This window comes from Branchiostoma lanceolatum, chromosome 15 (genome assembly GCF_035083965.1).
Source record: "Branchiostoma lanceolatum isolate klBraLanc5 chromosome 15, klBraLanc5.hap2, whole genome shotgun sequence".
NCBI classification, from domain to species: Eukaryota; Metazoa; Chordata; class Leptocardii; order Amphioxiformes; family Branchiostomatidae; genus Branchiostoma; species Branchiostoma lanceolatum.
In genome coordinates, this window is record NC_089736.1 from 18,004,974 (window position 1) to 18,030,227 (window position 25,254).

At 41.5% G+C, this 25,254-nt stretch overlaps 1 protein-coding gene across 8 annotated transcripts in view; it reads right to left on the bottom strand.

Moving 5' to 3' along the window:
* LOC136449264 (supervillin-like) overlaps positions 1-25,254 on the bottom strand; it is a 134,964-nt gene that overhangs the window by 1,896 nt on the left and 107,814 nt on the right. For 7 of the 8 annotated variants that reach the window (XM_066449222.1, XM_066449220.1, XM_066449219.1 and 4 more), the window contains 18 exons: positions 24,856-25,031; positions 24,433-24,585; positions 23,981-24,117; positions 23,480-23,624; positions 22,920-23,065; positions 22,417-22,583; positions 16,703-16,847; positions 16,234-16,390; positions 15,925-16,044; positions 15,375-15,532; positions 12,986-13,091; positions 12,386-12,415; positions 9,816-10,023; positions 7,378-7,511; positions 7,105-7,263; positions 6,576-6,719; positions 6,020-6,141; positions 1,983-2,138 (listed from right to left, as the gene is read on the bottom strand). In XM_066449222.1, the coding sequence (XP_066305319.1) occupies positions 1,983-2,138; positions 6,020-6,141; positions 6,576-6,719; positions 7,105-7,263; positions 7,378-7,511; positions 9,816-10,023; positions 12,386-12,415; positions 12,986-13,091; positions 15,375-15,532; positions 15,925-16,044; positions 16,234-16,390; positions 16,703-16,847; positions 22,417-22,583; positions 22,920-23,065; positions 23,480-23,624; positions 23,981-24,117; positions 24,433-24,585; positions 24,856-25,031 (2,563 nt within the window). The remainder of the gene's footprint in view (positions 1-1,982; positions 2,139-6,019; positions 6,142-6,575; positions 6,720-7,104; positions 7,264-7,377; positions 7,512-9,815; positions 10,024-12,385; positions 12,416-12,985; positions 13,092-15,374; positions 15,533-15,924; positions 16,045-16,233; positions 16,391-16,702; positions 16,848-22,416; positions 22,584-22,919; positions 23,066-23,479; positions 23,625-23,980; positions 24,118-24,432; positions 24,586-24,855; positions 25,032-25,254) is intronic. The other variant, XM_066449221.1, reaches the window with a different exon arrangement.

Sequence of the window (25,254 nt, forward strand, 5' to 3'; positions counted from 1 at the left end):
TGCACCAGTGCACCTATTTCCAAAAATGAATTTCGAGCCCTGATGTATGTATGTATGTATGTATGTATGATTGTATGTATGTATGTATGTATGTATGTATGTATGATTCTATGTATGTATGTATGTATGTATGATTCTATGTATGTATGATTCTATGTATGTATGTATGTATGTATGATTCTATGTATGTATGTATGTATGTATGTATGTATGTATGTATGTATGTATGTATGTATGTATGTATGTATGTATGTATGTATAGATGTAGTAGACCTTACGAAAGTTGCTGCACTTTTATTGTGTCAATAAAGATTGTTCGTATCCGGACATGGAACATGGTACTTCTAACGGGGCCGCACTGTACTTGCACAACTCAAATTTACCTGCATTAACCTACATATGCAAGTGGTACCTTGAGCCCCAATATGCGAATGTCCTTCAGCCTGCTGGGACATGGATTATTTAGCCACATCACTTCAGTATTGTATTTAATTGGCTGCGAACTTGGAAATGTTGAATTGTAAATGGATGCATCAATTCAACTATTCTAAAGTGATGTGGCAAAGCAGGGCTCGGAATACTGGGTGCATGTGCACCTTTGTGCACCCAAAGTTGTAGCTGTGAACCTTATTTCTGACTGGGCGCACAAGTGCACCTAAATATTTTTGTAGGCTACAGGGTACTAATTGTACTATATAGTATATAGCACATTATACAGAATGTTCTTGAAATTTATGTATCAGAAAAATCCATTTCCTTTGGGGCAAGTTGAGGGACATCCACATACCGGTATTGGGGCTCAAAGATCACTGTGTTCCATGTTTGGATATGTCAGGATTCAAAGCCATTTTGTCCAGTGCTCTTACATTGCATGTGATACAAGCAGTTTTTACCTCCGTGAATGGAGATGCGTCTTTCTGTCTATGTTTCTGCATATTTGTGGTAAGCATAATCGTCTGGATGGATTGTGATGAGCGTATCATTGGTAGGTATTTGGAAGATGTTGATTGGAAGTTGATTTTGGGAGCCCTGCTAGCTTTCCTTGCTACTGCAGCAGAACTTCTTTTTTTGTTAATCCTTTATCCTAGACATACTGTTGTGTTGTATTTTTGGTGGCAGATACCGGTAGCTTTGATAATAGGAAAAAGTGATACCCTATTTTGCAGCAACTGCAGGAACGATTTTGTCAAAATCTATCAAAGAGAATAATTGAAAGAAATGACATATGATTTTAGGCATTTAGGTAACTTAGACATAGAAGTACCCAACGAAATGCAAATCATGAAAAATAGAACTAACTTTGCATAAATAATGAGGAAATTCTATACATGTAATCTTACATTGTATGTCTTAGATATACTATGGTCTTAATGTTTAAGTGTCAGAAAGCTCTTTGTAAGGAAAAAGCTGTATAGGTTTGCGCCCACTAGAAGTTTATTTTGGAACTGCAAGGGCGTTTTTGTTGGCAACTTTCAAAGAGGATAACTCAAGAAAAAGGAGGACAGATTTACATGATTTTGAGCATGCAGGTAACCTAGACATTCGGTCAAGTAAATCAAATGTTCATTAGGCAACCTAAGACTTCATTTTCATAATGTGGAAATTCTATAACTGCATTGCATACATGTATTCAATGAATGGAAAGTGGAACATTAACAAACAAACTGTGCAAATCAGGGCCTGATGTGCATAATTCCTTAGCAGTAAATAATGGGAGTTGAATGCTTGTGACATGTGTAAATTAGTGAAAGGTGAACATCACTATACATAGATAGTGCAAATGTTGAAGTCATTTGCATAATGATAAAATTCTAGAGGATAGGACTTTCACAGTTCACACAAACAGTATAAATGTATGTAATTGGGGCTACTGTAGAGAACATCATCAATTAGAAGAGAATATGCTAAATACAACATTATTAGCAAAATCAATGAGACAACATAAAGCAGGAAGTACAACTTGTATACAAGGCAAAACATACCTCAAAGTCAGCTTGTTCCAAATACTTTTCCAGTCTCATAGGGTCAACTCCTTCTGGTAATGGTCGCTCCATCAGCTCATCAAAGGTGTAGTGGGACTTGGTCAGCCTCTTCAGCACATCGTTCACCAGAACTGCCTTGTTCCGCACCTTGCCATCCTGGAAGAAATCAGACAACTTTATCATCATACCAATATCTACTGCAATGAAAAAAAAGTACTATTCTAATGGTACACATGTAAGAATGAGATATCTACCGGCTTTATGATATCTTATGGTATCAGTAAGTCTGAATGAACATGCTGCAAAGCTGGGTCACCGGTGTTCTAAGAATATGGTTTTAATTTTAAGCGAACAGCCAACTCAGATGAAGTAACATGCTAATATTCGTGAATAGTTTCATCATGCTGGTATGTCATTGGATACCAAAGCTCTTTGTGAACTACCAATTGTTTTCACCTAGCAGATGTTTTGGTGACCATCTGTCACCTTCCTCAGGGCAATAATGACTGCTTCTACATGTACTTTCCAGTGTAGCAACGACACCTACATGTAGCACAGGGTGGAGTACATAGAACCAGTCATTATCTCCTACAGGAAGGTGGTAGACGGTCACCGAAACATCAGCAAGGTAGTAAACACTTGGTTTGTTTGTGCCTTTAGTTTACTTGGTTGTGTATAAAGAACTTTGTTACCCAACTTAATATGTTAGGTACATCTCACAAGCCTTCAATGATGCTCATACAACAGTATTGAATGTGCAGCTAGTCTAGATAGAGTTGGAGGTATATATCAGTGTGGCATCATGTTGGCATAGCAGTTAGGGTGTTTGGCCCAGAACTTTAAGTCCTGGGACACACACGCTTCTAAGGGCAGCCACGGTATAGCTTGTGCTCCTGAATGCTGGGAAACTCTGTTATTATTATGATCTCATTGGTCTGTAAAGTGAGTTATTCGTTATAATATATGTTCGTAAAGGCTTCAGGAACATTGTGACAGACTTTCAGCCTTCCTGAATGAACTAGTGTGTGGAAATCCGAATATTCTGTCTCCCGAGGACCTCAGAACTGCAGCAATGGCAGCCAGGATGCTGTTTAGATTCTCCCTGGAATTTATGAAGAGTCTCAAGAACGGTCACTCAAGAACAAACCCACATGTGAAAAACATGTTACAAGACTTTGGAATACTTAGTGGATCAAGTTGTCCAAGAGGAAAGAAAGCGGGTAGGAACTTTATTCGCAATATTGGGTCAGTGCTCGGGAGAAGAAGTGAACTAATTAACTCCGGTGATAGTGCTTTGTTGTCTTCTGGAGTTTCCCACGCAAAGTTAATTGACAGCAAGCTTGTAAACAACAGCTCTCCCAGCAGTGTTACACCTGTTCCAACATTCCTGCTCACCAACTCAACATCCTTTCTAAATAAAGTTGGAGTACTTTGGAGTAATGATGTTGATATTGCTGCGGTAACGGAATCCTGGTTTACACCTTCTACTCCAGAACAAGTGATGTCGATCGACGGCTATCAAGTCTATTCAGGGTCCCAAATACAATGAAGCAACTTGCAATTTGCAAGTGATTTTCAAGATTTGCAAGTAAAAATGATATGAACTTGCAATTTTGCAAGTTGAACAATACAAGTTTTAAGTGTTTGTATTCCATGAATGTCTGGGAACAAGCTGTTCTCGTTACACACTGACACACATTCATCCCATGCATTGCATTATGTACTGTTTACTCACCCCCACAATCACCACATGAAGATCAACTCGTCGAACATCTATCAGCTTCGCACAATGAACCCAAACATTGGTCTTGTCTTTGTTGGGGACTTTAATCGTCTCAATTTCCACAATATCCTATTAGACCGAAATTTCTCTCAGGTTGTGAACAACAACACCAGGGGTAATGCAGCACTCGATCTAATAATCATCAACATGAAGACGTGTTATAAGAGACCAGAAATCACTGTGACCTTTACTGTGTGTTGTGGAGACCACAGGTGAAACCCAAACAAAATACATGTACAAAGAAAACCACCAGACCAATTCGCAAACCCAACCTGAGTGAATTCAGGAGATGGATCACCACCTGACAAGGCTAATGCCTTCTACGAAACACTAACTACTGCGATAGACAGGTTCTTACTCACAAGAACAATTAAACTCAATTAACACCCAAAAGAACATGGCACAAGAACATCAAGGGCATGTGTAACTTGAGCAAGAAGACCAGTCGTATCAATACTACAGAAACATCATTCCACTGCTGAAGTCTTCACCTCCACACGACCTATATCCCTGACTCCACTACTTGCCAAAGTTTGTCAACGCTTTTTTGCCAACTGGATATTAGAAGACATAACCCCTAACCTTGACCCTCGTCAGTTTGGCTGCAGAAAGAAACGGTTGAGCCTCTTGGACTTGATGTACGAATCAATGTCAACCCCATCTTCCACCTGCACTCTTGTTAAAACTGATTTATCAAAAGCTTTTGCCAGAGCTGATCATGCTAAAGCAATCAAATGCATTCTTGACCTAGACCTTGAAATTGAATCCCCGTAAATGCAAAGTACTTCACGTCTGCTTTGCAAAATCTCCTCCACTACCCCCACTGCCTCCCTTGAAGGTCAAGTTCTGGAAACCGTAGGGTCCATCAAAGTCGTTGGTGTGACAGTTAAGGCGACCTAAGATGGAACTCGCATGTAAACAATATGATCTCAGGTGCAAATAGAAAGCTCTACCTACTGCGCAGACTCAAACACTTTGGCGTGTCAGCATCTGACTTGATGACGATATACACCGTGTATGTCCGTCCGGCACTTGAGTATATGACTCCAGTGTGGCACCCGTCCCTGATTGCCAAACAAAACTCAAGCCTGGAACACATCCAGAAGAGGGCTTGTTTTCTTGGGTCCCTGTTCTCCAGCTACCAGGTGGCGAAGGGCTCACACTCAACCTCAACTCTTTGGCGGATCTACGTGTCAGCATCTACCGTTCATTCTCCACTTCTCTGTTGAACTCCGTGTTCCAGAACTGGCTACCCCAGCCTAGGCAGGGCATTTCCCGACAACAAACTCAAAATGCACACAAGATCAACACTCCTTACTGCCGTACATCACGAGTTAAAAACTCTCCAATCCCCTACTTAGTCAGACTGCTAAACAGTGAATCATAAATGGGACTTGAAATGATCATATATAGTGCTTGTTGAAATTATGTTTCACTGGCCTTTAATATCTGTAATTACGATACATGTATGCATGTAGTACCTTTATAATGTATATGAATATGATAGTGTGTTATGTTATAATGTATATGAATATGATAGTGTGTTATGTTATAACGTTGTGTACTGATGTAAACAGACCTGACAATTCAGCGTAAAGGCTGCAACAAGGCTGATTTAGAGAAATAAACAATAAACAGTCAAAAAATTTATAAAAAAACAAACTATAAGGCCCCATTCAGATTGGGGTTTGTTAAAGTTGGTTTAAATCTTAGTCAAATCCCTTTTAAACTGGATGATGACATGAATGGCCCAAATTGGATTTAAATCTGATTTATCCTTGGATTAAGATAGTTAAACTTTGAATATAATACAGTTAAGGCTGCTCACATTCACAAAATCATGTTTAACAATAGATGGGTTTTTGTCCAAATCCAATTTTTAACATGTAGGTCCTACATTTTGTATTTAACAAACCACATAATGTGAACAGGGAGTCGGGGGCTTGTGGGAGCTGAACCCAGTCTCTGGGCTCTCCAGTTGAACCAACCCTGGATGTACACGCAATTTTGCTGCTTGAGGCAGAAAAGAATCACAACCATTCCAACCACTTGACAGATTAAAATCAAAACTTCATAATCATGATGTTTTCACCAGGTTGTCAACATTGCCACAGAACGTTTGCAAAATTCATAATTCATAACTTAAAACCTGTAAATTGCCGTAAAAGCACAGAGCTTCAATGTGTCAAACAGAGAGGACAGAGAAGCATTTCCAGCTGGAGACCCCTCCATGCATTTTAGGAATCCTACTGACCCTGATGTTGATGGCTGCAATGTGCTCCTGGTGATCCCAGTAAGGGAAGATATTGGTGAACGTCAGAGGCTCCAGCCCAGCATGGATCAGGTATGCTTTAGGAGGGTTGTCTGGTCTCCTTTCTACAAACAACAAACAACATGTCTAGATTCCATCACTTAAAGAGGGGCAACATAGAATATTGGCCTCCTCACCCCCCTGGTCTATATTCTGTTCACACATATAGGTGAACAGTAATGACATCCATACAAAAGTCCAGAATGCACAGAAAGTCAGGATTGTGGTCAATAAGTCTTCAATACCCCATCTTCAAAACTATTATATAATAGCATTACATATTTGTGACACGTCCTCAATGCTGCATCCACATGTACATGTATAAATTACTATAATGTAAATGCATGTGGACTCTCATCACATGTACTTGTAAATTATGTACATGTTTACATTTGTTTCATATATGTATGAAGATAGCAGTGGTTTTCTCAAGGTATGTCCTACCTTACAAAAATGACAATCATTTTTCAGTTGAGCATGTTGTATGACATGTCCTTACCTCTGCAGTAGCTCATGGCCGTCTCCATGGCACATTTGCGGTCCATGTCCCATCTGATCTGTGCCGACCCTGTGAACTCCTCGTCCTCCGGCCACCAGCCCTGCCACAGGTACACCTCATGGAGGTTGTCCACCAGAAATTGGGCTGTACATGTGCAGAAACAAAGTTTTGACTAACCTGCAATTGTAATTGTCCTATTGTCAATTTGGCTGCTCTTGGCTTTTATGTTCTCTGTAGGGATATGAACGCTGAGAAGAGGGAAGAATGACACAACCTATGTCCTTCAAACATCATCAACCTACCTACTTTAAAACACAAATAAGGTCTGGGCCATATTTTGTTGTTCAACTTGTGTAACTAGCTTTGTATTCCTAGGTTTGAAACCTTAGCATTTTTTTGCTGGATTTTGTTTTCCCTCTCATCATTAGTTTTTGGGCCTCCATTGGATGTCAGCCATAGTTAAATCGGTGTGGCCTAAACAGATTTCCCTGGGCCCACCTGTTGAAGTGTGCTGAATGAACTAACCCACCTGGCTGAGAGGCTGTGTACATGTCTGACTGTAGGAAGGGATGGGGACAGACTTCTCTGGGTCCTACTCGGGCTGGGTGGAGAACTTCTGTTACCTGGAACTGTCCTGAGATACTGGACATCTGGAACATCCGTGGGGTGAACTTAAAGTCCACTGGATCTGAAGGCAAAGTTGGTTGTTACCAGAGTGATTGAAAGTAAATTCTGTTTCGTTTGTTTAAGAAGTGTACATATATAGTCTCATGAAATGACAAATCTTTAAACCACAAAGTACCTTCCAACATGCAGTCATACACAGTCCTGTCCTTCTCGCCCAAGGCTACCCAGAATTCCCTTCGCTCCTTCCCTTCTTCCATCTCGATCACAGACAGACTGCTGTTTGGTGTCAGACCACACTCAAGGGGACATCTGGGGGCAGACAACAGTCATGTTAGACACACATGGTCTGCTTTAGTTCCAGCATATTCTGGAAACCAGTTGTCAATGAATACATGACATGAACAGTACAAACTGCTGTCTTGGCTTCACCTGACATCTTTTTTTGTTCAGTATAGTAGGTATATAATTATATATATGAAGGAGGAAGGGCTGTTTCAATCAACCCACATAACTACCCTTAATTCTGGATAATGCATCAGCTTCAGTGGCACACATGTACAATCATTGAATGGCTATTCATACCTAAAAATGCTTCAAGTGATATTTGCAGGCACCTCTACTATTTCTACACCATTAAGTTCCTACCTTATATATATGGTTCTTGGTGAGAAAAGCTCAAGACGACTTGATTTGGGGTTGATATACCTGGTCATAACACTACATGTACAATGTACATGAATGTTACACATCCCACTCCCAGTACCTGTCCTTTACCCCGACAGTCCCGTCTACAAGTGTTACACAGTTCAGTACCTGTCCTGTACCCCAACAGTCCCGTCCACAAGTGTTACACAGTTCAGTACCTGTCCTGTACCCCAACAGTCCCCTTTACAAGTGTTACACAGTTCAGTACCTGTCCTGTACCCCAACAGTCCCGTCTACAAGTGTTACACAGTTCAGTGCCTGTCCTGTACCCCAACAGTCCCCTCTACAAGTGTTACACAGTTCAGTACCTGTCCTGTACCCCAACAGTCCCGTCTACAAGTGTCACATAGTTCAGTACCTGTCCTGTACCCCAACAGTCCCGTCTACAAGTGTTACACAGTTCAGTGCCTGTCCTGTACCCCAACAGTCCCGTCTACAAGTGTCACATAGTTCAGTACCTGTCCTGTACCCGAACAGTCCCGTCTACAAGTGTTACACAGTTCAGTACCTGTCCTGTACCCCAACAGTCCCCACTACAAGTGTTACACAGTTCAGTACCTGTCCTGTACCCCAACAGTCCCGTCTACAAGTGTTACACAGTTCAGTACCTGTCCTGTACCCCAACAGTCCCCTCTACAAGTGTTACACAGTTCAGTACCTGTCCTGTACCCCAACAGTCCCCACTACAAGTGTTACACAGTTCAGTACCTGTCCTGTACCCCAACAGTCCAGTCTACAAGTGTTACACAGTTCAGTACCTGTCCTGTACCCCAACAGTCCCGTCTACAAGTGTTACACCGTTCAGTACCTGTCCTGTACCCCAACAGTCCCCTCTACAAGTGTTACACAGTTCAGTACCTGTCCTGTACCCCAACAGTCCCCACTACAAGTGTTACACAGTTCAGTACCTGTCCTGTACCCCAACAGTCCCGTCTACAAGTGTTACACAGTTCAGTACCTGTCCTGTACCCCAACAGTCCCATCTACAAGTGTTACACAGTTCAGTACCTGTCCTGTACCCCAACAGTCCCGTCTACAAGTGCTACACAGTTCAGTACCTGTCCTGTACCCCAACAGTCCCGTCTACAAGTGTTACACAGTTCAGTACCTGTCCTGTACCCCAACAGTCCCCACTACAAGTGTTACACAGTTCAGTACCTGTCCTGTACCCCAACAGTCCAGTCTACAAGTGTTACACAGTTCAGTACCTGTCCTGTACCCCAACAGTCCCGTCTACAAGTGTTACACCGTTCAGTACCTGTCCTGTACCCCAACAGTCCCCTCTACAAGTGTTACACAGTTCAGTACCTGTCCTGTACCCCAACAGTCCCCACTACAAGTGTTACACAGTTCAGTACCTGTCCTGTACCCCAACAGTCCCGTCTACAAGTGTTACACAGTTCAGTACCTGTCCTGTACCCCAACAGTCCCATCTACAAGTGTTACACAGTTCAGTACCTGTCCTGTACCCCAACAGTCCCGTCTGCAAGTGCTACACAGTTCAGTACCTGTCCTGTACCCCAACAGTCCCGTCTACAAGTGTTACACAGTTCAGTACCTGTCCTGTACCCCAACAGTCCCGTCTACAAGTGTTACACCGTTCAGTACCTGTCCTGTACCCCAACAGTCCCCTCTACAAGTGTTACACAGTTCAGTACCTGTCCTGTACCCCAACAGTCCCCACTACAAGTGTTACACAGTTCAGTACCTGTCCTGTACCCCAACAGTCCCGTCTACAAGTGTTACACAGTTCAGTACCTGTCCTGTACCCCAACAGTCCCATCTACAAGTGTTACACAGTTCAGTACCTGTCCTGTACCCCAACAGTCCCGTCTGCAAGTGCTACACAGTTCAGTACCTGTCCTGTACCCCAACAGTCCCGTCTACAAGTGTTACACAGTTCAGTACCTGTCCTGCAGCATGTTAGCTGCTGTCCTGGCCACAGCCCTGGTTCCCTGGTGTGCCTTGCAGCCGTGCCAGATGTATACTCTGTTCATCTTGATGTTGAGCAGCAGGAATGATGAACGAGACCTCAGTCGGTGTACGTCTACGGGAAGCTCTCGCAAACATGCCTCTTGTGGGAGTTCACCTCGTATGCAGTAGAACCTCCATGGACCTGACAACAGATAGGTATAAGTTGAACTGACATCTTTCCAGAATGACAATGACACTGTACACGTAGTTCTACACAGGACAATGTAAATCAGATAGAACTTCTGTGCCAGTCATCTTAAGACCTATGGTGCATATGATAATGTGTTACATATAATATACAATTCATGTAATCATGTACCTAATCAAAAAATGAGTTGACTTGTAAGTAATAGTTAGTTAAGCATATCATGGCCCATATACGAGACAATGAGAATTTCACAAACACGCACTCACACTCAAACATACTCATATAACAAATGCACACACACACACACACACAAATAAAAACAGTGGTGTGAGATACACGTAACACAATCTACATCTATCTACAAATGTATTGTAAGAAGAGAGGTGTCTCCATCAGCCAAAAGAATGAAACGGCCATTAAACCGCATGCTTTACTTTCAGAATGCACCACCACCAGTGTAAATCTCCCCCTCAACCTTCCAAGTGTGTTCACAGATGTATACAATATGAAATACCAGTCCCTTTACAGCTCCAGTACATTCTAAGGATGTTACTGGTACAGTGAATTATATGAACATACAATGCACTCTCAGATAGATGCAGTGATTTACATTTATGACCACAAAAATGACCAAAAAGTTCTTGGCATACAAGATGGCAACAGCCTGGACAATGACAATGCAATAAAACCACTTGGAAAGTTCACACAACCAAAGGGCTACAGGTCAACTATAGATGACTGCTGTACTGTATAATATATATAGCACCAGGGCTGTCTAAGATAGATTTAGCGATAGAGCAAGGAAACAGTAGATGTAAGTTTCTGTGTAGGCTCTGTAGCATCCTGCATAAAATAGCACTCAGAAAAAGGCCTTTGATCTGATAACTTCTTCAACACAACAGGACTGGTTATTTCTGCTACGAATGGCTCTTAACAGAAATAGTGAGTGCCACATCTACAAGATGTCTTTGAATTGATTGACCTTAATTTCAGCTTTGGCAGTTTAAAAGTTGTCCAGGCAAGCAGGCAGTTTGGACATTTGTTAGGGATGGAAATGGATAAGATCGCAATAAGGTACATAAAAGCTCCAGAGCCTACAGGTAGGTCGACTTTTGTTACTTCAGATTTGTAAATTACATGTTTGGTCTGAGATGTCTCATTTTTGTGCTATCCTTCTTCAGGCATAAAAACTCTGTGGGACAACAGACAAGTATCAAAAAGTCTTAACTCCGATACACCAAACAGTTGTATTTAGTCAGGAAATATGTCAAACAACGCTACCAGTTGGCAGATACAGACTGACATAAATGGAGATGTGCCCTAATATTAGCAGTTTTCTTTTTCACGGAAATGCCTTTCTTATCCTGTTAAAATGAATTTAATGTTGACATCAGTGTTACTTGCTGTATTATTGAATATAGGAACAAAGGTCTTTCTGGTTGTGATACCATACTTTATCACTCCAATTATTATTGCAAGGTTTATGGTCTTTGAATATGAAAAAATAGGCATATTGTTTTTTGCCTAACATGTTTTATTTGTGCCGACCCACATTAGAGCTCACAATATGCGGGCTTGTTGCATATTCATGAGTATTCAAGCCTCAAGAGGGCGCCCGCGGCCCGGCTGGTGGACTGACATTACGGCGGTAGAAATACTTTCGTTCTCAAGTTTATCTTTTAATATTCCGGTAGAAATGGAGCAGTTTGATAGCTGATCCTTTGATACAAATTCTTATGAGGTTTTTTGCTTTCAATCGTTCGCAGGACACAAATTTTTAATGTAACGTTGCACAATGTAGAAAAAATATGACAGAAACACGTTTGTATAAACTTCTAAAGACCTACTTGAATCTTGAAAAACGAGTTTTTAATGAGATCAACATATGCGAAAGGTGCCGACATCTATTGTTTTCAAGCATAACAATACCAAATAAAAAAAGGAATGTTATTTTCCGATGGTGGACGGCGTCCTTACGCCCGCAGCTTCAGTGGAAAACACAAAATGCCGGTCTGAATTTTTAGTTTTTCTACCGACTTCTCTGCAAAACGTGTGTCGAAATTTTTCAGAGTGGACAGCCTCTGTCTGCGTTCAGGCCGTCCCAAGCTAGACAAGGCCGTCATTTGACGGGAAGACGGCCCTCTGGCGGAAACACTGCTCTCTACTGTTCAGGTCATTAGAGATAGGTTAGACAAAACACAAAACTTTCACTGCTATTGTTTTAGAAGCAAGAAAGTACCAGCCACAAAGTTAGACAATTTGTCAGTTGGGTCCTTCCTAAGGTGAAATATCCTGCTCATAAATCATTGCTATTCTACCAGCCATCACCAAATCAACATGTAACGGTTACATGTACCTGCATGGGAGGGGCAGGAGGCCCCAGTATCTGCAATAGAGGAAATGGAAATTATCTTCTAAAATGGAGTAACAGACATGAGAAGTGAAATGAAGAACATAACGCATGTGTGCATGAACACGTGCAATATATGTACATGTACCTGGGTCCGAAAATTTCTCACCCTTTGACCTAGAAGTGTGTGTCTGAAATTTTGGTTAAGCATGGCAAATCATCATATAAATAGTGAGTTCATTCACATGTCAAGTCATAACATCAACACATTTTGTATTGACAGCATGGCATATTTCATACCACAAAAAAACTTTTCATATTCACATCCTACAGATGAAACCATATAGTTTTTCTAGATGTTTTGCTCTTGAAATCACCTGTCCTTGTTGTTACGTATTATTAGGAACATGGAGACAGCTGAGGAAGGGTGAAAAATGAAGGATGATATAAATTGGTTGTGTAGAGTGTACATGTAGGTAAAAGTTATTAAGCAACTTATTCTACATCCGATCGCTGTTAATAAAAGGTCCACAATGAGGGAACACGTTTTCAGTTGATATTTCAAATACAACTCAGTCTGTAAAACACGAGGAGTATGTTACCTACCTTGTGTGTTGGTGTCTTCTTCCTCTCTCTTCCCAATGTGCACCACCATGCCACCCTGGAACAAGCTGAGGAAGCATGGTGGTTCTTTGCCTTGTAACACCCTAACCTGGGGTAGAGAGGACACAACCAAGTCATGTACATTTGTCTAACAAGAGCTTCTAAAAAAAGCTGTCCATACAACCTCATTATTGTGGGGATTAAATAGTTGAAGTATAGTTTGTGAAATGAGTGCAAGAGCTGTCAGTCTGCACTGGTACAGTATGGTTGTATGCAGGTTAACAGTTTGGGACATCGGTTGAGCACCCTCGTAAACCAGGACTGCCTATCGCTCGACGTTACATCGCGAGCGTAAGCGGCCCTGGTAAACAGACCAGTCACATATGGTTTTGGCAGGTCGACGAGACTTGCTCATGAATAATTAATGAGCTGCCCTTATTTGGCACAAACGGCAGTTGTAGCTCATGAATAATTAATGAGCTAGCCGTATCACGTAACCTGATTGGTTGATAGCTTCCCAGCGTTCTTTGCGCGGTGGCTTCCGATGAGAGGAAGCAAACCCTCTGATTGGCTAAAGCTGTTTTGGTGGCGACGTCATCATAACCATATGTGACTGGTCTGTTTACCAGGGCCGCTTACGCTCGCGATGTAACGTCGAGCGATAGGCGGTCCTGGTTTACGAGGGTGCGGTTGAGTGGAAGTGCTATGTTAAGTTTTATTCAGTTTTGCAAAGTTTAATATGAAATAAACTGTTTTTAAAGTCAGCTTCAATTCATGTTATTGTAATTTTTGTAGTTCTTTTTATATATTAAAGCAACTGGGAAAGTGTCTGACCATTTGTGGGGATATGAATGGGGGATCTACAATGTAAGTAGCCTGACGTGGTAGACAGGCCAGCTAGACAGGCCAGGTAGACAGCCCAGCCTTTTCCGCAACCCCCCCGTATCATACGTGCACTGCGAGTAGAAACTTTTCCGAGAGCCGTATCTCAACAATCTTTTGTCGCCTGGTTAAAATCTATACATTGTCACGGCTTCCGCAGTACAGACTACAATCCTGGCAAGTTTGAAGGTCCAGGCCATTCTCATTCTTACACAGCGATCAATCAAAAATCACTGCGTGGAAAACACATACCGCTGTGCGTCCTTACGAGCGCTGCGAACAGAACCGGCATTCAGGCATTCAAGTTCATTGCAATACATAAAAATTACATTGTAACATTTTTTCAACCGGACAGCATTTACTATGTGGGCCCACAGAAGAAAGTGCACTTGCCGGGGTCGCATGTCTGGCAGGTATAAATGTCCAACCATGCACGGGCCCGCCCAGTCTACGGTAATATCGGGCACAAGGCCATACGTATGGACAATCAGGCCTCGAAATTAACATTCTCCCAATGTCCCAAGGACAGTAGAATTTGAGTTTGCGAGAATTCAATTTACGTTTCGGGACAATTTTGGGACAATCAGCAAATTCTAAGTCAGTTCCCGTCATGGAGGAACTGGATCCAGCGTAAGCTGCATTACTACACAACCCGAAACCAGTGAAACAACACTCCGTCATCGCGACTTCTGGGTTCACTGCAGCTTGCGGGCAACTCATCATTCAAATTCTTTGGCAAACATGTCACCAATCAGCACACGTTGTGTGTTTAACTTCGGGTAGTTTTGGAGTCCACTCAGTAGATATCGCTGTTTGGAAGATTTCATGATTTCAAGGAAAACCGCCAATGTTTGAGCCTTCTCAAGTTTTTCCGTCACTAATAAAGCGTTCTCGTGTTTTTGCATGAAACTTGTAGAAATTTCCAGAGACAAAGGAATAAGCGCCATGCCGTGACGTCTGTTGCCTCATGGCCCAAAGGTCAATTTTTTCCTTCTTTAGCGTGCCCGGGAAGGTGGGCGGGAGTGATGCTACCGTAGTACGCCCAAGGACGCCGCCACCAAAAGCAACAATAACGTTAGCAACCTTGCTGATAGTGACGTTGAAGAGCGGCGTGCGGGTAGCGGGACTCCAAATGTCAGGGAGAGGGGCATTGCTGCGCCCAAAGACTTGACTTGCACAAAAACAACAAGGAAATCGCGACAGTCTATCCTTACTTTAGGACAATAATTTGAAATTTATCTCCGGGACAATTCAGGGACAATAGGGAAAAAAGTTCATTTCAAGGCATGGACAATGTACATGTATAAGGTGGTTTCTCATTCCATAAGTTTTACAATGTTTCCAAAACTTATCCAGTTGCTTGAATGACATTTTGTAGTGTGCATTTCTATTCTTTGTCATGACTTTGATGGAAATATTTGGAGAGTACACTGTCCTTTACGAAGTTTGTCATTCTTTTCTGACCTTTGAAGTAATGATGTATCTGAAGAGGTCATGTACATGTACTGACCTGTGGGCCTCTCTCTTCATCCAGTTCCACAGTCATCAGAGCAGACGCCCCTTTCTCATTAACAGTGCTGTCCTGGCCCTGCCAGAAAAAGTATGCATATCGCTCACGACCGACTCCCCCTGCTATCCGCTTGGACACTCCACCATGCAACTTGGAACCTAGAAAAATTACCACTGGTTAAGTAAACAACATGGATGCAGTAAGTCCACCAACATTGGAGTGAATTTTGGCTATCCTATCCTCTGCATCTGACGTTTAAAGTAACGGAAAGGCATCATAGCGTGTTTGATTTCTAACTGTTACCTCGCATTGTAAAGGTATGACTTAAGTATATCCTTTAGTAAGATGTAGCAAAAATGTCTTTGGCTGCATGTCTAGACAACATACATACAGCCTGTGGCACGGTAAAGTTAAGGAGGGAGAAATTTGGTCCTTCCTACATGTACTGTACATGCACCAGGTTCCACTTCAGCTGCAACACCAAGTTATGGTGAACAAATCTTTTGATATGTTAGAATTGTTAGAAAACTACAATGTCCGGGGAACTGACCAACGGTGGTGATCTGGTAGTGCCACCTGACCACATACGTATCCCCACTGTGAAACTGCCCAATGCTGTGGTTTGGCATCTCACTGCTCTCATACTCAAGAACATGCCACATTTTGGTCCCTGCAATAACACAATAAATGTTACGCTGTTTATTGACATATATCCATAGATCTTGAAAAATGAGATACTTTCCTTTCTGACCACTTTAAAACTTAATATCAAATCATTAATGTAAAAATGTTTGAATGTAAACAAAGACTGTGTATAAAGTTGAACTCTTCTTGTTAGTTGCACTAAATGAAGACATACCTAGTGTAGTGATCTCCTGACCACGCCTCTCCTCTACACTGATACTTCCCGTGCCACGCCCAACATCCATGCCTTCCAGCACAAACCTCACCAAGTCCTCAGGGACTGGGACCAGCAACTTGGCATCAAACGGCTTTAGGTCAAGGGTCACGTCAGTCTAACATACAGCAACACAAATCAGTCAATTTACTGAAAAATACATGTATTCTCAAAAAAATATATTCAACCAATGGCCTTCATAATATGTAAATGTATAATGTAATGACTTAAATGGCATGAGTACTGTCCTCCATGCTGGATGGTGAAATCTTGAAGTTGCCAGGTAAATTTGACTTTAGGTAATAAAATCTATGAAATCAGGGCCATGAACATATGAATCATGACATTATACTCAGGCAAATTCATACATCTGATAGTTCAGCCAACCACTCAGCATGGCTGTTGCAAAGTGTAAGGTTGTTTGTATTACCTTGACAGCTGTCCCATCATTTCCTTTACACTTGATGATGCGTGTAGAGTCTGGCCAATCTACAAACTTCTCCCTGAACAGGACTGTCTCCATTCGCTCATTCACCTTGGCAAACAATGCCCAATGAGGTCTCTTGGAGGATTTACTGAAACAGTACAGAAAGAAGAGTTCGAAAAACTCAAACCTCCGTCAAATATTTAGAGCCTTTGTGCTTATGCAATTGAGGCATAATCTATTCAATTGGTGGTAATTTTGCATTAATTATGCAAATTAGGTCCTTATCTGCATAATTGGTGTCTGTAGATGTTCCACCAGCCATAAATTACATGTCACATGTATGAAGGTTCTAATATGGAAAACATAGCAAATATAGATTTCCCTCATTTATCATGCAAATCAAATCCTAATTTGCATTTCACTGTGTACATGTCGAGCTTGCCACACAGCACACTTCGACGGCGTCAACAGTGCACATGAACACGCCATGACAGCCGTCCCAGGGTGCCATATGGGGCACCCAGAACGGTTGTTTTTTTCTGGTCTCCACATTGATATAAGACACAAACAGTTGACTATACTCGGTCAGAAAATAGCTGAACAATTATATTTTACGACCTTTTGATTTCTATGATGGGCAGAGTTTGGGAAAATACGGAATTTGTGAAGTTCGTACGGAGCGCCTGTGAGAACGTGCGAGCACCGATCTCGGAGACAGTTCAACTAAACCCGTTCCTAAAAGAAATAAAGAACACCCAAACTATCAACTTGTCCGCTTTTTATTATCTTCAGATGTAATACTAATATGATCTGTTTGGTGGGAGCTGCCAGTAAACCTGCGTAAAACCTATTGGAAACGCCATTCTCAATGCACGGAAGATCCGCCATGACACATGTGTGGATCAGCCGCTTAGACGGAATGTAGCCACTTATTGCGACACAAATATTATGACGATTCAGCGTTATTTGTCTGAACAAATCAAACCGTATTATTAATCTGCCACGACGGTGTAGTGCTAGTGGAATGTTTGTACACTTCTTGACCGACACTTTCGAATGTAGGCGAAGGAGGGTATGCTATTCTTTCTTAAATAGATTACACTTTTCAGAGAATTGTATGATCAGGAGCCTGTTAGGGACCATACGATATTTAGCGGGGGGGAGGGGTGGTGCACTGGAAGTCCGGTCAAAAAAATTTTCCATGACCCTCCCCCCCACCTCGAAAAAATTTTCCATGACCCTTCCCCTACAGGTATCATGTAAAAATCGTAGAAAAACGACCCCCATTTATAAAATTATAAAACAACTAGAGTTCCACGACCTCATATCTTCGCCAAATAATATGAATTGTACCGACAGATGTAAGTACCAAATTCCCGCCATTTACCAATATGGCATTACATAGCCGTTTTTCTAAACAATAACTAAATTCAAGTCTTTATTTGCTTAAATAATATCTATCAATGTTCCCCTCTTTCTCAATGGCTTGATATGCCACAGGTCTGAAAGTCCTCTCATGGAATGCCAATGACGGTTAGACATCCAGGTAATAAGATACGCAATAAAACTGGATGGATTTTCGAAACGTAGTGAAGTAGCATAACTCTATCAAATATTAGACCCTGTTTTGCATAATCAACATCTTATTGTTTAACTTGGCTTGGCAATGTCAATGATCAGATTCAGCTATTTCAAAATGCCCAACATGAATATAAAAAGTCCTGTAATTTACGAGCATAGTGTTATTATCTTAGTATAAACTCAGCAATAATCCAAATGAGGTCATTTGAATAATTGATATTTCGAATTCGATTATAATCGATAATTACTAGCCTCTCTTTCTCAGTGAAGGATGACACAGTTTTCAAAGGTGATTTGTTCTTCTTTGTTTTTTCGGCTGTAGATAAGTACAGCCACGGCTACCAAAGGCTAAGGCTATTACAAAGGGTTAGCCCTAGTAACAGAACAATATACAGACCTTGATACAAGCTTTCACAAAGACTAGAATACGACTTAAATGCATATAAACGGGCACAAACATAGAACTCAGCGCATTTCAAAACATTTCATTAATCATGCAAATTAGGTCCTGTTTGGCATAATTACAATGTTACGTCAATCGTAAGATCCACTTTTAAATCTTAATACCAAACATAACAGATACATTTTAGTCCTGTTTTTTTTCAATTGCCCAGCTAGTAAGCTAGCTGTTGACCTAGATTCAGGACGCCAGCTGTTGACCTAGATTCTGGACACCAGGTGTGTACTAACACATGCCGCGTACTATGGTGCGGCAGTCCTATGTATGCCAATTATTACGTAAAGTAGGTCATGATCTGCATAATGAGCATATCATTATGTTGATCATCCCCTAAGGAACATATATACCAAATACAAGAATAATCCATCAACCTCTGCTTGAGTTATTCTTCCTCAAAAGTTTCAAACAAATAGGCCCACTGCAGTTTAAGGCAAGCCGCAAGGGGACCCAAACTTACATCACTTACTCTCTGCCCCAAGATCTATCTACCACTAAAAAAATCATAACCTTAGTACCTGCAAAAAATTCGACCACAAATTTTAAGCGGATAGATAAACTTTCTGCATTTATTATGCGAATTAGTTCCTGGTTTTCATAATATGTATTTGATTATGTAAAACATTACCCAAGCTATTTAAATACCAAAAATCATGACGATCCGTCAACCCCTTCTGTAGTTATTAGCCTCCAACGGTTTCAACAAAAACGCCAACTGCAGGTCCAAACAAGCCGCTAGGGGGGCCAAACTTACACCACCTATTCCCTGTTCCAGACCCTATGTATTGGTGAAAAATCATGAACCTGGCACTTCCAGGAAATTTGACCACAAAATTTAAAACTCAGCTGCAGTACCTTACTTATCCGCTAGGAGGCCCATTATCGAACTTGACCTTCCTCTTTAACACTCCTACCTACCAACTGAATATCATGCACAGCCGTCAACAGCACCTCGAGTTATGCTGGCGACATACAAATTCACACACATATAAAGCCCACTGCAGTACCGACGGAAAATGCAAGGGAAACCATTTTTGAACTTGGCCTCCGTTTCCACAACATCTACACACCTGCAAAAAATCACGAAGATCCATCAACGTTTCCGTCACTTTTTTTGTCTACAAACAAACACAAAAAAATGCAAAGTCTGCTGCAGTACTGTTGGAAAACACCAGGTAAACCATTTTTGAACGTGACCTTCCTTTGCACAACCACTACACACCTACCAAAAATCATAAAGATTCATTGAAGCTTTCTTGAGTTATGCTCCTGACATACATAAAGACCCACCCAACAGATTTTTCAACCGAAAACATAATCTTCTCCGAGTACAAGTACTCGGCGAAGATAACTACTATATGGACATGGGGCGTCCACTTGGGATAGCTGACACATGCTATAAAGCAAGAACCGGGAACCAGCGGTTGTCGGTACCAAATTGTATAGGGGGCAAGACAGTTGAGAAAATTTTGAAATCGGGACCCTTTGAACTGCTATATGAGAGACAAATTTTGCTGGAAGAGTTTACTAAGTTAATCAAGCAGATATATAGACATCTCTATTGTAAAAAGAAATACAGCTTGATTTTTTGAGACGATGCCCTCCGACATATTTTTCACCGCGGGAGGCGCGACATGCACCCGCAGGAAAATCTTGAACCATTGAAATGCTATTTCCCGAATTTTGATGAACAAGTTTTGCTGGTAAACAAAGTAAGTTTAATGACCCAGGGGCGAAGCCCCCCGGAAGCTCTTGCATTTTAGGCTATTGAGAAGGCTTCTTTTTCAGTTTTGAGGGTCATATTTATGATAATCATGGTAGTCAATCAACTTCTATTCTCCACAGGACCTTGACATACAATACTTAAGTTTAGGTGAAACCGTGAAAGACAACTAAAAACTCAGAAACAACAATATCAATAGTTTATTCAAGGAGATTTTAACCTCGCTGGTTTATTTAGCTACTAAAAAATATCAATAGTCGATACCAGTTTTCCGTTTTTTTTTGCTGTGTCCGTCTTCTCCGAAGTCGAAGCGCTACCGGTACAATATCGTCGCTGTCAGAACTTCTCTTCGGTGCGAAATAAGAAGCGATATTCCTGGTATTCCCACGCTTAAACGCTGACATGTTTCCAGAAAAATCGCCGCCGAGGCGGTCGTCCCTCGGCGACGTAACTCTCTCTGCGGCGAAAGTCCCTTTGTCGGCATAATTTAGAGAACCTTGGCCCGTGTTAGAAATCGCGTCACCCCCCTGGATTGCCCAAATATATACGCCGCCGTTCCAGGAAGCCTCCGAAACCGCTGTTCTGCGTCAAATTGTAACTACTACAGAAAACGTGGAACAGAAAGTTCAAGGAACGTAAAAATCACCGGTCGCCAGAAGTTCGCTGGTGACTGCCACACGTAGTTCCAACTCACGTATTTTCCCAGGAAATTGCTGCTGATTGACAGTCAGCAGCCTTTGATGACAGTCGGCGAAGGCGCCAGAAAGACTAGATGCCCTGGGAACAAGGAAAGTCATGGGCTGTGCCACAAATTTGAAGTAGCCGAATCGTCCAATCATGGCGAAGCTTATCAATTTAGTTGAAACATTATCTTCCTACTTTGGTAGAAATGAATTTTCTGTGCATCAATTCACTGTTCTGGATGAAAAATGACATAACCTTGCTCCAGAAATTTGTCAGAAATACAGTTAAAAATTAATTCTCTCCCGCACTGAAAAAGAATGTGTTGCTCAACTGCGGACTGTCAACTTCCAAATAAGGAGATTACCCAGAATCTGATACATTTACGGCTGTTCTAATAGTCCGGGACCCACCCCGCTGATCGTCACAGAGAGGCGTACTCGGCCAGGTCGGCTACTGTTTACGTTTTGGCGCGATGCTGCCGGGTGTACTCTCCAAGCAGAGTGTTTTTAGGCCTTTTTGCCGGGCTTTCTACTTTGTCTAGACAAAAAAAAAGATGACAAAGTAGAAAGCCCGACAAAAACGCCTAAAAACACGTCAAAAACCAGCCGAAACCCATGCTCTGCTTGGAGAGTAGCCGGGTGGGAGGGGCTGCGAAATAAGATCGGAGCGGCAAGGCGGGTGCTGATAGCTTCCTGTGAAACCTCATACCTTCGCCAAATGATTTTAACCTTTATGACTGACGTATTAGGAGTGTTCTTCATCAATCATAAATCATACCAGTTGATCATTTTCTCCATCCAAATAACAGAAGTTGTCTGAAGTATAAGCTTAACCAAGGAGGTTATGCTAACATTTATCATCAATTAAGCAAATGAGGTCCTTATTAGAATAAGTTGATTCAATGATATTCACATTCACATAACTTGCAAATGCCACAAGTATGAAATTGCCATCATCTACCAGTATGGAACTGTAGTTTCTCATTAATAATACAAATTAGGTCTACATTTGCATATTTTTTAACTATCAACATTTCTATCTTGATCTTCCTGAATCGGTGGTGTGGTGAACTATTTTATTTTTTTTTTGATTTGGAAAAAATAGAAGAGGCGAACCCGAGAACAAAAAAGTCAAATTTGTGCGGCCTTATACCTGAAGTAAAAATGATTCAGGGTTTAAACATCCCCAAAGTGGATTTTGTTCTCATCTGTGTGAACCAATTACAACAACACTTCGAGATCTTCACACTTAAGAAAAGATAAGGGTGTCCACCTTGGCATTCCTCCCTGGGGATAGATAGGATTGATGTCACATTCGGAGAAGTCGTAGCCCATCTCCCACAGCTGCCGCGCAAGTTTTACTCCGACTTTTCTCTTGGTGAAGTCAGACTGCCGACCTTGCCACACATACAGCTCACTGCCAAAGTCAAACACTAAGACCTACAGTGGTGAAAGAACATGGCTTAGTTTACAATGTATATCAAAGATATATTGGACTAACTGAACCTGATGTAACAATCATGAGGAAGAATCAAATCCAAGAAAATTATAAAGAAATGACCTTCCAATAATCCTGCTTGGTTTTCTTCACATTTTAAAAAGCCTCTTTGTTTCATTTCGCATCACCTAAATTTTACAGCATGGTGAAAATCCACTGTTTGCATCATCTTTGAGTTTGCATTTGATACAATGGAAATGTCGACACCTATTCAGTCATTTGTATGTCCTTCCAATGAAGATGTCCCATGGCCATCTGGGAGCATGTTTGATAAATACCTGTTTAGAGTCCAGCATGTCTATTTTGGGCAGCTTGCCCCAGTAGTCCTCATATGGAATCAGCTTATTGTCCTGCACCTGGTACACACAATTAGTGGCTGCCACCTTCATCTCATAGATCTCATCTTCATTCACATCACCAGCACCTGGTAAGCAGAACCACAGTTAGGTCTGAAAACGTGGACTTAGTTGTTTTCGTATTTTTCTAACCAGGGGTGCTGCACGCTAAAACTTTCAGCATGCCTACTTTCAAATTGACCCCTGGCCAGACTTAGCCACTTGTGGTCAAAGTCATCAACTGGGATTTGTTAGATCAAGATAGACCCATTTCCATTCTTGGTAGCCATTTTGAAAACGAGGCCACTGGTGATCCTGATAACTCAAGCAACTAGATAAGATTTCAGACGTTTCAGACAGCATCCGCTAACTTTCGTCAGTGACTAAGGACAGATCTGGTAGAACTAGGTTTTTATACCAAACCTCTGAATAGATATGTTAATGAAGTAAAGACAGTTTCAGATGGTTCAATAGAATAGCAAGTTAAGACAAGATAATAGTACCTTGGTAATCAGCCTTCCCTCCAAGGGCCTTCCAGAATGGCTTGGCCTTATGTAGCTCCTTCCTGGGTTCCTCCAGGTTGATCAGAGTACTAGCCTTACAGCCTAGGTCTTTCTTGGCTTGGACAACTGAGGCTATTTCTGCCGACTTATTGGTGGAGCAAAAAGCAAAAATTGTCAGTCCTGGATTCTTGTATTATATCTGTGCTGCTATTGATTAGTTTTGCACATTCAGTTCATTTAGTTCAACGCTTCATCAAAATAATGTTGCATTGGTTAAAGTCAGCAGGCCTCACATGAGCAACTTCTGACATTTAAGTATGTCATGATGCTACCAAATTTTTACAGTTGGCAAAGTGTAATCAAGATACACATTGAAGCTTTTATCAGAATTGATCAAGTAGCCACATTCAACAATGTTTACTCGTAGCCAAATGAATGATGCAATTCCAACAAACATGACATATATATTAATTATAACCTAACATGAAAATCATTACCCACCTTCGCCTTTTCAATGACATTTGCAAATTCTCCAATCCAGTTGACTACTATGTTGGGAGTGACCAGGATGAAGCAATCTCCACTGTTCAGTGATACTGCCTTAGGCTGCACTAATCTAGTCTGGACATGTCGCCGCCCTGAAAATGTCTTAACTTGTTTACATCATACTTCTAAATGTTGACTGCTAGCTAAGAAAACAAATACTCAAAAATATAAATCATTTAATAACAACTTTAGTTTACATGCATGCCTTGAACTGTTAACCTATTCCTGGTTAGAGTTTCCGTTTTATGACTTAACAGATTGAATGTTGCATTCTGCTGTAAAATAGGAAATTCTTAAAGACTTGGTAAAGGGACCTTGCCACTGTATTTATCACTAATGTCTTGAAAGTTTGTCAAAAGATGTATTTCATAGTACTAAAAGATATGAAAGATGTGCATAAAACTGACCTTTAACCTGTAGCAGCATGACATCCTTAAATGGCAGAAGTTGCTCATGTGAGGCCTGTTGACTTTGTGTACTGCGGAGGGACACATTGCTGAAGTCTTCTGTACTGGCCAGGCCAGCCAGGGCTGAGCTCGCAAACCCCGCATGCTGACTTACTGAAACACAATCCAACAGTCAACAACAAGTGAAGACATAACATAAATCCAGTTTGTAGATTTGTTTGTGGTTCAATGAACAGAACTAAGCACTCTTACTGATTCTGAATCAAAGTTAAATTCTTACTGATGGAAATGCTACAGAGAATTTGAAGGGTGTAGCCCCATGGTCTTTTAGCACCAAAAGAAGTTGAGACAACAGACTTTTCTGCTTGTTATCATACACTGCTTGAGTCCGAGGACTGAGGGACAGAGACATGAAGATTCTACCTTTCTGTACTGTTGCTCTCTTCAGCTCCAGGTCAGCCACCCCCAGGCGGCGCTCCTCGTACTCCTGTTTAATGTCTGTTCTCTCCTGTAGTTTCCTCAGCGGGTTACTACTAACAGGGGCCACCTTCCGACGGGGGCGCAGGGCTCGCTTGTGGAGAGCATGGGTTTGAGATAAACTGCAGGGGATATAAAAATCACAACTATGTCACAATCTTTCAACCAGTTTGTACTGCAACTTACAGTGATGCACATAATACGCAAAGTTTCGTTCAGTCAGGCTGTCTCAAGGAACCGTCACTCAGCCTGTGCCTGGACAGAAATTCATTTGTTGGGACGGGGAAAAAATTCACCCCTTCCATCACAAAAATATATGAAAACATCTTCTTCTATTCCAGTGAC